The sequence below is a fragment of the Ceratotherium simum genome, chromosome 30 (genome assembly GCF_057802395.1).
Source record: "Ceratotherium simum simum isolate JZ-2026a chromosome 30, ASM5780239v1, whole genome shotgun sequence".
NCBI lineage: Eukaryota > Metazoa > Chordata > Mammalia > Perissodactyla > Rhinocerotidae > Ceratotherium > Ceratotherium simum.
The window spans coordinates 27,911,984-27,925,537 of NC_141929.1; the positions used below are offsets into that span (position 1 = coordinate 27,911,984).

Below are 13,554 nucleotides of genomic sequence, written 5' to 3' on the forward strand. Positions count from 1 at the left end.
TTTAAAGATTTTATTTATTCATTTTTTTCCCCCCAAAGCCCCAGTAGATAGTTGTATGTCATAGGTTCACATCCTTCTAGTTGCTGTACGTGGGACTCGGCCTCGCGTTGGACGGAGAAGTGGTGCCTTGGGGCGTGCCCGGGATCTGAACCCGGGCCGCCAGCATCAGAGCGCGCACACTTAACCGCTAAGCCACGGAGCCGGCCCCAGAAGCCGAGGTCTTGACCCCTGATCTCTGAAGGTCCTTAGACACCTGACGCTCTATTCTGGGAAGGAACAGGATCAATCTGTGTCTCCTTTTCCCTCCCTGCCTCTCCTGGCTTGCAGCCTGCTCCCCTCCTGTCTCAGTCTGGACTCTCTGGGTTGTAAGTGACAGAAACAGCACAAACTGGCTTAAGCAGCTGCCCACTGCACCTGGCCACACACACAGGTACCTCTGCCACCTGCCTGCCCAGGACCCCCACAGCGTCCTGTGTCCCATATCTGATGCGAGTCTCCCTCTCTTAGAGCATAGCAGTTTCATAGGGAACTTCAGACATTGTGACGAAGGGTACAAACTAGTGCTCTCTTCAGTGGCAGGGGAAAGAGGCACTGCACAGGGCAGGGGGCGGTGGGGAGTGGGGCATTCTCCTGGGTGCTAGGAGTTGTTGCCAGGGGAGGCTGGGCCTAGACTTTTCTAGGGAGCCCATCATCCTGACAGCTTGTCAAACTCCCACTCGGTGGCTAGCTCTGTGCTCAGCCCTGCAGGGGGACAGCGTGAGAGGACCCTGCTCTCCAGGAGTGGAGCCTGTGCTCATGAACCATGGTGGCAGGGGAGTGGTGTCATCGTTTAAGAGCATCACAGTCAGACCTGGCTAGAGTCCTGCCTCTGCCCCTCATCAGCAGCAAATCTTTGCGCAGGTTGGTGGTCTTCTCTGAGCCTCATCCTCCTCATCTGTGAAATGGAGCCAGTAATGCTCTCTTCTGGGCTGAGGGTGAGAGCACAGTGAAATGACCCATGTGGCATGTTTGCCACATCGTGGCCACTCAGGAAAGCAGAGCACTGGGAGGTCAGAGGCAGGAGGGAGCCAGCCTAGCTCTGCCATCTGAATGTCAGGGCTCTCCCACCCCCACCCCTGACATCCCGTATACAAGTTCTTCCCATCCACCGGCTGGTCTGAGCCTCACACCATCTCTATGAGATGCGCAGGGCAGACCTGAGTATCCCCTGTGGGCTGACCCTTGAGAAGTCCAGAGGCTGCCCAAGCCAGACAGTTAGTGATGACAGTGGCCTGGGGGCTGGCCAGGTGTGCCAGGTGGGGGACGGACAGTGGGGCCGGGACAGCCCTGGGCTGAACCTTGCAGGCCTCCAACTCCAGCCACTGAAGCCTGGGGCTCTGGCTCCAACCCACTCTTTGCTGGCCAGGAAGCCGGGAACAATGGCCGGGACTGGTGCTGCCACGGGGTCTGGCCAGGGCAGCAGGACAGCTCTTCACCAGCAGGCAGAGGGGCGGCCAGCCCTCCGGCCTGCTCTCAACTCCTTGAGGGATTGAAGCCGTCGTGCTCCGTCTTCCCGTCTGTGCAGAGGTAGCTCCATCTAGAGCCTAGGCCTCCCCAGGGGCCATTGTGGAGTGCCTTGTCTCTGTCCTACATCCCGACCTCCCCCCCAGGCCCCTACCTCATTCCCTTCTCCAGAGGTGGCCTCAGACAGGACCAGGGGCTGCTCAGGCCTTGGACATTTGCCCAGGTCCTCACAGCCTGGGCCAGGCTAGCCTGTGATAAGCTGCACATCCCATCCTCAAGTGATGGTTTCTTTGTTCCTTGAAGGTCATGCCTCCAGGAAAGGCCTTGGCCGCTATTGATTTTTGCAAGGCCGGAGTTCCCAGTCCTCCTCAGGGCCCTGAGGGAGGTCAAGGGGAGGGGCGGGGGCCTATGGGGTCTCCCTCTTCACTGAGCGTGTGTCCATCGCCACCCAGGTCTGCAGGCCTGCCTTTGTCCATCCACAAGCATGACTGAGCACCTACTGTCTGCCAGACACTGAGCCGGTGCTGCAGGGCGTGAAGCAAGAACTTTAGATGAGAGTTTTGAGGTTTTCATGGATCAAAAGGTAAGGTCAAAAAATGTCAAAGCTGCTGATATTTAGTCCAAAACATTACATGCAAGAGTCCTCCCTGGGCCGCCTCGGGGGCTTGGCAGTTAACTGCGCGTGCTCTGCTGCTGGTGGCCCGGGTTCGGATCCCGGGCGCGCACCAACGCACCACTTCTCCGGCCATGGTGAGGCCGCGTCCCACATACAGCAACTAGAAGGATGTGCAACTATGACGCTATCTGCTGGGGCTTTGGGGAGAAAAGGGAAAAAAAGGAGGAGGATTGGCAATAGATGTTAGCTCAGGGCTGATCTTCCTCACAAAAAAAAAAAAGAAGAGTCCTCTCTGACCCTCACTCCACCCCTCCCTCAGCTAGGAACCTTACCCCATCCCTGATCCTCCCCCATTGCCAGCCCCTGAGTGAGGATGTATGTTTTGTGTGTTTCTTTGTAATAAACACAACTACTATTGTAGTAGTTGTTTCATTTAGTCCAGATCTGTGTGTTGGTTCTGGGAGGCCCCAGGCCCCATTCCTGAGCCCCACGTCCACTTAGAGAGATAAGAGAAGCTGGCAAGTGCAGTATTTCCTGAGAGCCTCCTGTGGGCCAGAGGCTATGGGTTAGTCCCCAGAAACAGCTATAGTCCCTGTCCTATACATAATCTTGGGGAAGAATAGGGGGAAAAGGGAGGCCTTGAGAGAGGGCTGCCTGGAAGAAAGGGTGGGATTTGGGTAGGAAGAGACAGGGAAGCATTTCAGGGGGAATGAAGGCTTTGAACAAAAGTTAGGAGGCAGACAAGAGTCTGGGGGTGCTGGCACAGCAAGCAGGCTGGTGGTGGGGTTTGTGTTAGTGTAATGCGTTGAGGCCCAGGGCCAGGGCAGTGGATTGGGGTTAGGCCAGGAAGGCCTGGAGGTGAGGCCACGGAGACTAGGCTGTCTCCAAGGCAGGCGCCACAGGGAGGATTTCTAATGTGATCTATTTATGATGAACAAAGAGCCCCCCTCCCAGGCTGAGGAGACTTCCAGGCCAGGAGACAGTGGCCCAGGTGGGCAGGGGTGGAGCTTCTTTCCATCTCTTGGCCTCTTGGTGAGATTCGCAACCTGCAGACTCTGCCACCGCCAGCAACTCCAAGAGAGCTTTCTGGTGGAACATCTTCTCCTTCCTCTAAGCCCTAGTCAAATGTCCTCACCCCCCAGGAAGCCCCCCTGATTTCCTCCCCACTCTTGGCTTGCATCTCTCTCATAGCAGGAAGGCAACAAAGTGTGGTAGCCACAGGCTCAGGGGTCAGGCAGCCTGGCTTCATTTCCCAGCTCTGCCAATCCCCAGCTGTGTGACCTTGGGCCAGCCACTGAACCTCCCTGAGTCCATTTCATCATCTGTAAAGTGGGTCTAAAATCACCCATCTTATGGGGCCTGCAAAGTGCTTAATACATTGCCTTGCACTTAAAAATGGAAAGTGTATACTCAGTCAGGCTTGTTAATGCTCATCTACTCTGCATTGCCTTTATTCCTGGGCATGCATTTTTATATCTAGGAAGTCAGGATTCAGTGTACAACTGGTGGGCCAGAACCTAAACAGATTGCTGGTGTGGGTTACCATTCATGGCACCTTGGGCTCGAGGAACATGGCTTCGGTGTGCCCACATTCTCCCCTTCTGCTCTCAGGTTTGAATCAGCTGGGCCTGCCTCTCTCCTACTGTATTGGAAGCGCCTCAAAGGCAGGGATGGCATCTGGTCTGTGTCCCTCCGGCATCCAGCACCCAGCACGGGGCCTGGCGAGGCCTCGAATGTCTGCAGGGCCAAGTTCTCAGAGGGACTTGCCCAGTTATTCAGCGTCAAGGAAGCAGGGCCAGGAAAAAACTCCCGGGCACTTGATTCCCTCTGGCATGCTTCAGTACGTTCTCCCGCTGTCCCCAGTCTCACACAGGCCAGGTCTCCAGTGTCCCTGCTGTGAGCCTTGGGCAAATCCATCTCTTCTCTGAGCTGCTATGTTGGAGGGGGCACTTAGGGCTGCAGTGTGTGGCTTTGACACTCCAGGGGCTCTGCCAATGGCTTCCCACAGTTCAAGCCAGGTGGACTGCCTGCTGGGCTTGGAGGAAAGGGCCTCGTCCTGCATAAGATGGCACAAGGCTGGTACCTCCTCAACAGGCCCTGAGGAGGAAGGGGCTCTGGGCTCTGCTCTCTACTTCCCATCTGCTCCTCCCCACGCTCCTGTGTCCTCCCCTATTGTCAGCAGAGCCCCGTACTTGAGGACAGAGAGACAGATACCATGGTCTCTCACCTCAGAGTAAGGGTAATGATTGTTACGTCCGCCCCTAAAAGAAATTAAAATCAGCCTCAGGACTGTAAGGCAGGCTCTGTCTGCATATCAGACAACACAACTCATCTCCTTGTTTATTACCCAAGGTTGAATGAAAGACCCCCATTCTGGGAAATAATTGATTCTACTAATATTGAGCACAAACTATATGTGAACACTGTGGCAGTGCTGAGACTTGCTTTGAGTCCTGTTTCTGGTTTTGGCTGGAGGCTAATGACTTCCCTGATCTGGGGTTCAGTTTTCCCATCTGTGAAATAGGGTAGCATTGGTTCTGCTCACTTTCCAGGGTGCTTATGGGATGTGAGGCCTGGAGGAGACAATGGGTCATATGACAATGTATTCTGAACAGTGTAACACAGGGTCCAGAGTGAGGGGCTGGTATTATTCTTTAAATTCCTTCTGAGAGACCTGAGACCTGGCTTGCACTCACTGGGTGCTCAGTAAATATTAGTGGAAGGGGATGGAGATGTAAGTTTCCTAACTTTTGTGGGCATTGACTTTCCTGAGAATCTGATGGAAACAAGGAGCCTTTCCATGGAAAATGCACGTGGGTAGACATATGGTTTTGCACATAATTTTGAAAGGTTGATGGATCCCTGAGGCCCCAGATCGAAGCACCAGAAGTCCTTTTCAGACAATTTTTGAGCTTGGTGACTATTATCTTGATCTGGGTCTGTCCTTGCAGACTGACCACGGTGGGTGGGGATGGGGTATCTGGAAGGTCAGGGGGCTAAGCGCCAGCTGATGCTGGCTGCTCTAACCCCCTGACCACGCTGGAGACACTCTTCCTTAGCCCTTTTGAGTGGGGTTATTCTGGGCCTGGCCCAGGAGTGCCCATGGCTGTTCCCAGGACATCATGCCTTCGTCTCTGTACATCAGTGGGCAGAGGAGGGCTAGTCCTGAAGCCACGTGGATAGAGCAGACAACTTTTTGCTTACACGCTATATTCGTTGGCTGTGCCTTGGGGAGCAGGAAACTTTCTTCTCTGAGTGGGCTCAGGCACCTCATCTTACTTCTACACTCTGCTACTTCACAGGGAATAGAGGCCATAGGCCTGGCCAGAGCCTGCCTCCACCTCTTCAGGGGGATCCCGGGCCCAGGGAAGCCCCCAGAGTACACCGGTATGGCGAGGACTGAGAGAGGTGTCTAAAAACCCCTTTTGAACCCCCTCTTTTCTCTTTAGGGCTCAAGTTCAGAGGCTGAGGTGGAGGGGACTTGGTCATGGGGCTGCAAGCAGGGGACGGGGGCACAAGGAAAACCCAATTCCCAGGCCTGCCTCTGCACCTCACCTCCGGCTGGGCCTTGGGGCTTAGACCCTGACTGTCTATCTGGGGTCACCAGACATCTTTCTCCAGCCCCCCACCAGTCCTCCAGGAGTTGTTATCCTGAGGTCCTGACCCTGTCCCAGCCCCTGCAACACACACACACACATACACACACACGCACACGCACTTGCACAAGGGCCTGGTGCCTCCCTGTGGGAGCATTAGGTTTATTTCCAGTCAGGCTGAACTCTAAGGGAGATGGGTGGTGCCACCATACACTCTCTGTCCTGCTGGGGAACCTGAGGTGGCACGGTCCAGCAGCCAGAGGATCGGCCTCCTTTTCACAGATTAATGCCAGGGGATCAGGTAGTTGACACGACTGTGGAGAGAAACAGGGGTGAGCTGGGGGCCTCCAGGGTGTCCTGGGGAAAAATGACGCTGTCCTTCTCTAGGCCTTCCCCCAAAACCCACCTTCCTGCCCTCAAGGCTCTGAAAACACATCCTGTCTCTCTATGGCTGGAGAGTCTTCAATGGCTATTTCCTTTTGTACATTTTTGGCTCCTTTGCTTGACGTTCAAGCCCCTTGTCCCGTTTGCTTCATCTTTTCTCCCACTAATCCCCAACCATGCACTGCTTTACTCCTTTTTCAATCATTTAGTGAACCTACTCCGGCAGGCATTATATAGTAGTAAAAAAGCAGAAAGCATTCCCCTGTGTGTGCACAGGGTGGGTGAGAGAAGGCAAGCTTTCCATCAATGATTATAATGCAACAGTCTGCCTGCTGTGAGATACGGATGCACATGTGGTGACCAGCTGGAGGGGTTTGAGCTGGAGGGGAGAGGCAGAGGGTGAGGGAAGGCTTCAGAGAGGAGGGGACATCTGGGCTGGGCTTTAAAGAGTGAAGAGGAGTTTTCCAGGCAGACAAGGAGGGATCATCTAGGAGCTGAAACAGCACAAGCAAAGGTGTGGAGTGCTGGGTTGTGCTGGTGGTTTGGGTCGCACCCAGGAGTCTGGTACTGCTGAAGTGTAGAGAATGTGAAAATGCTTGAATATTTGCACACTCCTGCTGGGAACACTAGCCCCAGCCCTTACCACCTATCCGCATCCTGGAAGGCAGATCCTTGACTCTTTCCATCATGTTTCTTACATGTCAGTTTACTCTTCCTGCCCTTGCTGGCCTCCCAGGTAATCCCCATTCCCTTTGTCCTCCTCTGGGCCAAATCGGGCTGGACATGGACTCCGCTCCCCCCGCCTCCCAGTGGGCTGCGCTTTTGCCTGGCGCGGATCTCTCAGAGGGAGGCAGCTCGCATCCCCCTGACATCACTCAGGAGGGTACCAATCCCTCGGGGCGCTCCTGGTGAGTAGAGCGGGTTCTGAGAAGCGCCTGAGCCCTGGACGCGGCCGGCGGGGGCGTGGCCAGGTGTGGGGCGGGGGCGGGGTCATCCCCCTACCTGTAGCGTGAGCCGAAGCGTCGGAAAGCGTTCCTGTGAAAGAGCGAGGAGGGTGAGCCCGAGGTGGGGAAGGCGACCCTCTCCGAGAACCCCACTCCCACCTCGGGAGGCGCCGTCCCGCCAGAAGGATTACACTGCACCTTCGCCCCACCTTAACGCTCCACGGCGAAAGGGTGGAGTTGCCAGGGCCTGATGACAGGATGCTCCGTTTGGTAGGAATTAAACATTAATTCATTTTGAAATTGCAAATTTCTTGTGTGTATTGGAGCAAGCAATTCTTCCCAGGTCTCACATTTTCAAGGGCCACTAGGTGTGCGCTGGGGGAAAGCGGCCAAGACCCGACCCCACCCTTCCTCCTCCAGGTATGGGGTCCCGGGGCCTGTGGTGTCACTTACAGGGAGTCGAAAGGCAGGGGCTTCTGTCCGTAGCGGTCCAGGCTGGGGTTCTGGTTGAGACAGTACTGGGGCAAGCCAAAGGGATTAGGAGTCTGTGAGCCGGGAGGTCATAGACCCCTGCTCACGCCCCACACAGCGCTCTCTGCGGGAGATCTTGGCCTGGGGACTGGGAGACCCTGCTCTCGGTCTCCTCTTCCCCTCCCCGCCTCCCGCCCCGGGTTAGCCGCTCCTCGCCCCAGACCCCCTACCCCTGGGGCCCCAGGGAAGGGTCAGCGCGCAGCCCTCCCTACCCGCCAGTTCTGGGTCACCTCCGGCTTCAAGTACCGCACTGCGTAGCCGCTGAAACTCTCGACTGTGGAAAGAGCGCCCATCTCGGGCCCCCAGCCCGGCCCGAACCAGCCCCGCCCCCGCCCCATCGGAGCCCCGCCCCTAGATCAAGCCCCGCCCCGCTCTCACCGGAGCCCCTAACAAGCCCCGTCCCCGCCCCTACCGGAGCCCCGCCCCTAGATCGAGCCCGGAACAAGCCCCGCCCCCTCTCTCACCGGAGCCCCGCCCCTAGATCGAGCCCGGAACAAGCCCCGCCCCACACCTACTCCTAGAACCAGTCCCGCCTCCACCGCCCGGCCAGACCACGCCCCGCCTCCAGACCCTGCTCCGCCGGTCCCAGAACCAGCCCCGCCCTCAGCCTATGACGAGTCCAACTTCTCTGTCCCTCAGCCGGCTCAGTCCCGCCCGCTCTAAGTGCCCAGCTGCTCCCTCCCCGGCTTCCCCGCCCTGTCTTTGCCGGAGCCCACCCCCGACGCCCCCCGCCCGCAGTCAGCGCTCCTGGTCCCGGCTCCAGGGACCAGAGGCTCGGCTGTCTCTCCCGCCCTAGGGCATTCCCCGCGCCCGGTAGACTGACCTTTCTTGCTCAGACAGGGCAGCTTGAACTCGCCGGCTGAGGACACGAAGTGGGACCAGTCCTCGATGGCGCGCGTGAAGCAGGGCCAGTCGACGCGGTTGATGCCGGGCGCGATGGGCGCCAGCTTTCCCTCGCGGCACCTGTCGCGGAGCCTCTGGCCGGTCGCTGTGATGTCCTGCCAGGGAGATGGGAGTCAGGGCCGCGGGGGTAGGTGCAAAAGCCTGCAGGACTGACCCAGAACCTGCCCCCCACCCCCAGGCAGGACCTGACTCTTGGCCCATCTGACCCAGGGGGCGGCTGAAGCCCCTGAAGAAGATGGGAAGGGGGCGGGATTCCAAGGCGGCAGCTGAGGAAGTGCGCAGAGTAGAGCCCAGAGCTCGAGGAGCTCGGGGCTGGATACAGGCAGGTCCTTCCCGCCTCTCGAGACCCTGAGCAAACCCAGGGCCGGGGGCCACGGACGCTCACCAAGCACTGCAGGGGTTTGTTGGGGACGCCGAGGAGCGTGAAGTAGGCGTTGTCAAAGTCGTCTGAAGGAGGAAGAGAAAGGGAGAAAAGGTGTCTCCTCCACCAGCGGTCAGGGGCCCGCACAGGAGAGGTTTGACCCACAGTGCTTTAAAAGTTTTTAAAAATATTTGACAACTTTTAAAAATCTGAGATAAAGTAGATTTTTACTTAACACGCCCCTTACAACAGAATAAACTCAAAATAGATCAAAGATTTCAATGTAAAAAATGAAACCATAGAAGTACTAGAAGAAAACATGGGTAAATTTCTTTATAACCTTAGGGTGGGGAAGGTCTTACCAACTCTGTTTCAAAATCAAGTAGCCTGAAAGATTGATAAATTTGGCTACATAAAAATAAACTTCTGCATGGCAAAAACAACACCAGAAGTCAAAAGACAAATGGGAAAAAATATTTCCGCTTATTTTACAGATGAAGTGCAATTTCCCTAATATTGAAAGAGTTCCTGGAAATCAAGACCAAAAAAAAAAAAAAAAGAAGATGCATAGGTAGTTCACACACAAACACAAGAAATACAAATGGCCCCTAAACACATGAAAAGGCACTCAGCCTCATTCATAAGATGAATCCATAATCAAACTGCATTAAGATACCAATTTTCCCTATCAGAATGGAAATAATCCAAAAGTTAGTGCAGTTATGGGAAACAGAGCCATTGCCATACATTGCCAGAGGGGGTATGAATTGATTTGAGCCTCTGGAAAGCAATTGGCATTATCTATCAGAATTATAAATACGCAGACCTTTTGACCCCACAGTTGTATTTCTGGGAATTTATCCCACTTCACAGCTGCACAACTGGAAATGATGTGAGTAGAAGGTTTACCCACTTCAGCAATGTTTATAATAGAAAATGACTGAAAACAACTCAAGTGTCTGTCTTTAAAGGGCTGGTTAATAACCTACGATACACCCTCACTGTGCAGCTATTCAAAATAAATAGAGGAAGTTCTCCATACAAGACCTCCAAGAGGCAGAAGAGTGTATGCTGCATGCTACCTTTTGCTTTAAAGCCTAAAATTGAGACAGTTGGAGGCAGAGAAGAATACACATTCAGGTCACCACCTTAACCAAGTCATCAAACAGCATCACTGATCATGGGATAATGACCTTCTGTGCCTCCTGAAGCATTACGGCAAAGACAGCATCTGTCACCTGTGGAAGATTCTAGCCAGCAATGTTTTACCTGGGTAATCAAGCCTCTATACCCAGCTTCTAGTTTGCAGAAAATAGATTATCAAGGTAAACAACACCATAAGGAGACAATGGCTCAAGTTCACAATGTAGGACTGTCTACAACACAACTGTTTTGGACTCTTTAAAAAGTCAGTATTACGAGGGAAAAATGGAAAGTAGGTGGACTGTTCTAGACTAAGACTAAAGAGACATAACAACCAATTGCAATGCACAATCCTAGATTGAATCCTGGTTCCAAAAATTTTTTTTAAAGCTATAAAAGACATCTGTGGTGGTAATTGGGGACATTTTAATATGGACTGAATATTAGAAATCAGGGTATTATTGTTCACTTCCCTAGACGTGATAATGGTGTTGTGTCATGTAGGAGGTTGTTCTTTTCATTGGGAGCTGCTTGCCAAAGTGTGTGTGTGTGTGTGTGTGTGTCTGTGCGCGCGCGAGAGAGAGAGAGAGAGAGAGAGAGAGAGAGAGAGAGAGAGAGAGAGAGAGAGAGAGAGAGAGAGATCAAATATGGTAAAACATTCATTGGAGTGGGTGGAAGGTAATGGGTGTTCATAGTGTTATTTCAACTTTTCTCCGTGTTTGCATATGTTCACAATAAAACGTTGGGGAGTAAAAGAATAAATGTTCGTCTGTGCCTTAAACAATGGTAGAATACCTTAGAAACTAAGAATGGTTACCTGTAAGTGGGGGGAGGAGAGTGAGACTTGTTAAAATGTACACTTTTACAGCATTTTGAATTTTGAACTTGTGACTTTCACTTTTATTAAAAGCTTATACTTGCAATAAAAACATATATCTAAATCAAGAGCTTTCCTTAAAAATCTAGATTCCTGTCTTCTCTTGGAAGCTCAGATAGCTGTGCTGACGCTTCCCACATGGCACAGTCTGTGGGGCCCCAGAAGCTGCTCCCCTTTAGAGGACGCCTGTTGGGGCTTCACTTCACTTTCCCTCCTCCCTCCTCACTGCTTCCCCACCCACTTCCTGTATTTGTGTTTCCTGTCTTGGCCCTGCAGGGGTCTGTGTGGGACTTCTGGAGATCTCCATGCAGTCTCCGACAGGCTTGCCCCACCTGTCACCTAAGCTGGAACCTGGGTATGGTCCTAGACTCCCCCTCCAACACCCAGTACCCAGCCCTGTTGCTTTATCTCCTAAATACCTTCTCAAAACCTCCCCCGTGGTCTCACTCCTTCCTGAAGACTGTGGTCCGTCCCAGTGTCCTAAACATCCCCCCATCATCCACCTCTAATCCCTCTGGGCCTCCCGCCCCTACATGCCAGAATGCTCAGACCTCTTTTCTGCTTAAAGTCTTTCAGAGGTTCCTCTTTCCCTCCCGGGAAAGTCCAGACCCCTGAACTTAGCCACAGGACACTTCCTGAGCTGTGCCCTCATCCCCAGCCACAGCTCCTGCTGCCCCCACAAACATTTTCCTCCAGACCAACCAAACCTCTCAAGGTCACCCAACACCTCAGGTAGATTTCCCCTCTAGGCCTCTACGCATGCTATTTCCTCTAGCTGGAACGCCCTTTGTTTCCCTGCAGACCCAGTGCAGTGTCAGGCACGAAGCAGGTGCCTCACAGGTGGGCTGAAAGGAACGTGTACGTCTGCGTGGCACCCCTACCTCCACACACAAGCTTCTCAGTCGACGAAGGGTCATTGCCTGGCCCATGTGGCCCTGTCACCCCAAAGGCTCACATGTCTCCTGTCATTCATGGGAGGGGTCAGCAGGGTCTTTCTCTGCCTTTTCCAGTGGAAAGATGATTGGGCAGAAGTTGTTATTATTGCTATTACTATTATTTCTCCTACTGCAACTGCTGACTTCTGCAAAGGTCTCTATCCATTAATGATAATAACAACAACATTATTGTTGAGCATATATTAAGTGCCAGGCACCACTATAGGTGCTTTTCATGCCTTGCCTCATTTTAATCGCATGATAGCCTTGTGACCCATTTTAGTGACAGGGAAACAGAGGCTCAGACCTTGTGAAGTTTCCTGGACAGGGAGGAACCAAGCTGGGACTCGCCCCTTTAACCCTTTCATCTGCCACTCATGGCTTTCCCCTCCAAGGTCTCTCTCTCGAAACCATCCACTCCTTCCCCAAAAGCCCAGAGGGCCTGGTGCCAGTTCAGCCGGCTGGCCTGACCTTTGCAGCAGTAGGTGGTGGACTGGCAGTGCTCGTCGGGAAGGCAGGCCCTGACGGAGTCCATGTCCATGCGGCGCAGGCTGGGCAGGGCCGGGTGGTACAGCTGCTGCTTCACGCCGGCCAGCTGGTTGCGCCGCCGCTCGATGGGGAGCAGGATGGCCGGGGACGCGTACACGTGGGTGAAGCCGTCCTCCCAGGGCACCAGGTCGATGATGCGGGCCATTGCTGGGGAGCAGAGGGTGCGAAGGGGCTCACCATGGGCTCGGGCCAGCTAGACACCCTTCTGTGTGGGAACAGAACCCTAGCCAGTGCTGATTCCTCTGCTCGTCCAACACCTACTGTGCTCCAGGAGCAGGTGGTTATCTGGGACATTCAGACAGTCACACACACACACACACACACACGCACACACACACGGGATGTGCTGAGGGCTCTGACAGAGGTCAGTACAGAGTGTGGGTGTCTGCGGAGGCTGGGGTTGGGGCATTCAGGGAATGATCTAAAAGAGGTGGCATTTGTGTCTATTCTCAAATAACGAGCAGGAAGCAGCAGTGGCAAGTGGGTTCAGAATTTAGCTCAGAATGCCTCTGGGTAACTCATTATGGACTTTTGGCCTTAGCTAAGTTATCTGGCATTTACTCAAAATCCTACAGGGAGACATAGAAAAGTTTTAAATAAGGGGAGAGACGTGATAGATATGAACTAAAAGGACATTGCTGGCTACCCAGGGCCTCCCTTTAAAAAGCAGATATTCCCAGAGCCTTTCAGTCATTTAAACTGTAGTGAGAATTTGTTGACTCAGCTTGCTTTCTTCCTGATGGCAGTTAGAGGCAAGAGATGGAGGTGGGAGGTAGGTGGGCAGGAGGAGAGAGGACCTTGGACCGTGGAGGAGTGGGGAGAGGACATGGTGACAGGCATGGGGAAGCTGCCTCCCGGGATGGGTCTGCGTGGAAGTGTAGCCACCCACAGTGGCTACCTCATCTGCAGGGCGCAGGCCCCAGGTGCACAGGCTTATAAGGATCTTCTGCTTTTCCGACTGCTCAGCGCGGAGAAGAGGCAGGGAGATGGGCCGGGCCCCAGTGCCTTATGAGACAGTAGGAGAATAAAGGAACATTCTGCAGAGACAATGCCCATTGCAGCCTGATTGTGAGGGCACCCACTCCTCGGCAACCCTGGCAACTGTGGGCTCTGAGGAGAAGAGCCTGCTGCCAGAGGTCCTGTGCACTGGCCCCCGTTTCAGCCTTCCTGAAGGTTGCTGTCTCCTGGGCCTCAGCACAGGCCGGGCGTGTT

General features: G+C 54.0%; 1 protein-coding gene across 2 annotated transcripts; it reads right to left on the reverse strand.

Annotated features, from left to right (window-relative positions):
- Positions 1-3,252: 3,252 nt before the first annotated feature.
- Positions 3,253-12,500, reverse strand: SPMIP8 (sperm microtubule inner protein 8). Of its 2 annotated transcripts, XM_087420180.1 has the most exons (9): positions 12,256-12,500; positions 12,120-12,133; positions 11,734-11,752; positions 8,863-8,924; positions 8,398-8,572; positions 7,787-7,848; positions 7,497-7,561; positions 7,102-7,134; positions 3,253-6,029 (listed from the first exon to the last, which is right to left on the reverse strand). In XM_087420180.1, the coding sequence occupies exons 1-9, from the start codon at positions 12,485-12,487 to the stop codon at positions 5,999-6,001; spliced, it is 693 nt and encodes a 230-aa protein (XP_087276306.1). In that variant the 5' UTR covers positions 12,488-12,500; the 3' UTR covers positions 3,253-5,998. The 2 variants fall into 2 exon arrangements, with proteins under 2 accessions (XP_087276306.1, XP_004431712.2); XM_004431655.3 differs by lacking the exons at positions 11,734-11,752; positions 12,120-12,133 and having other exon boundaries at positions 12,265-12,489.
- Positions 12,501-13,554: the final 1,054 nt, after the last annotated feature.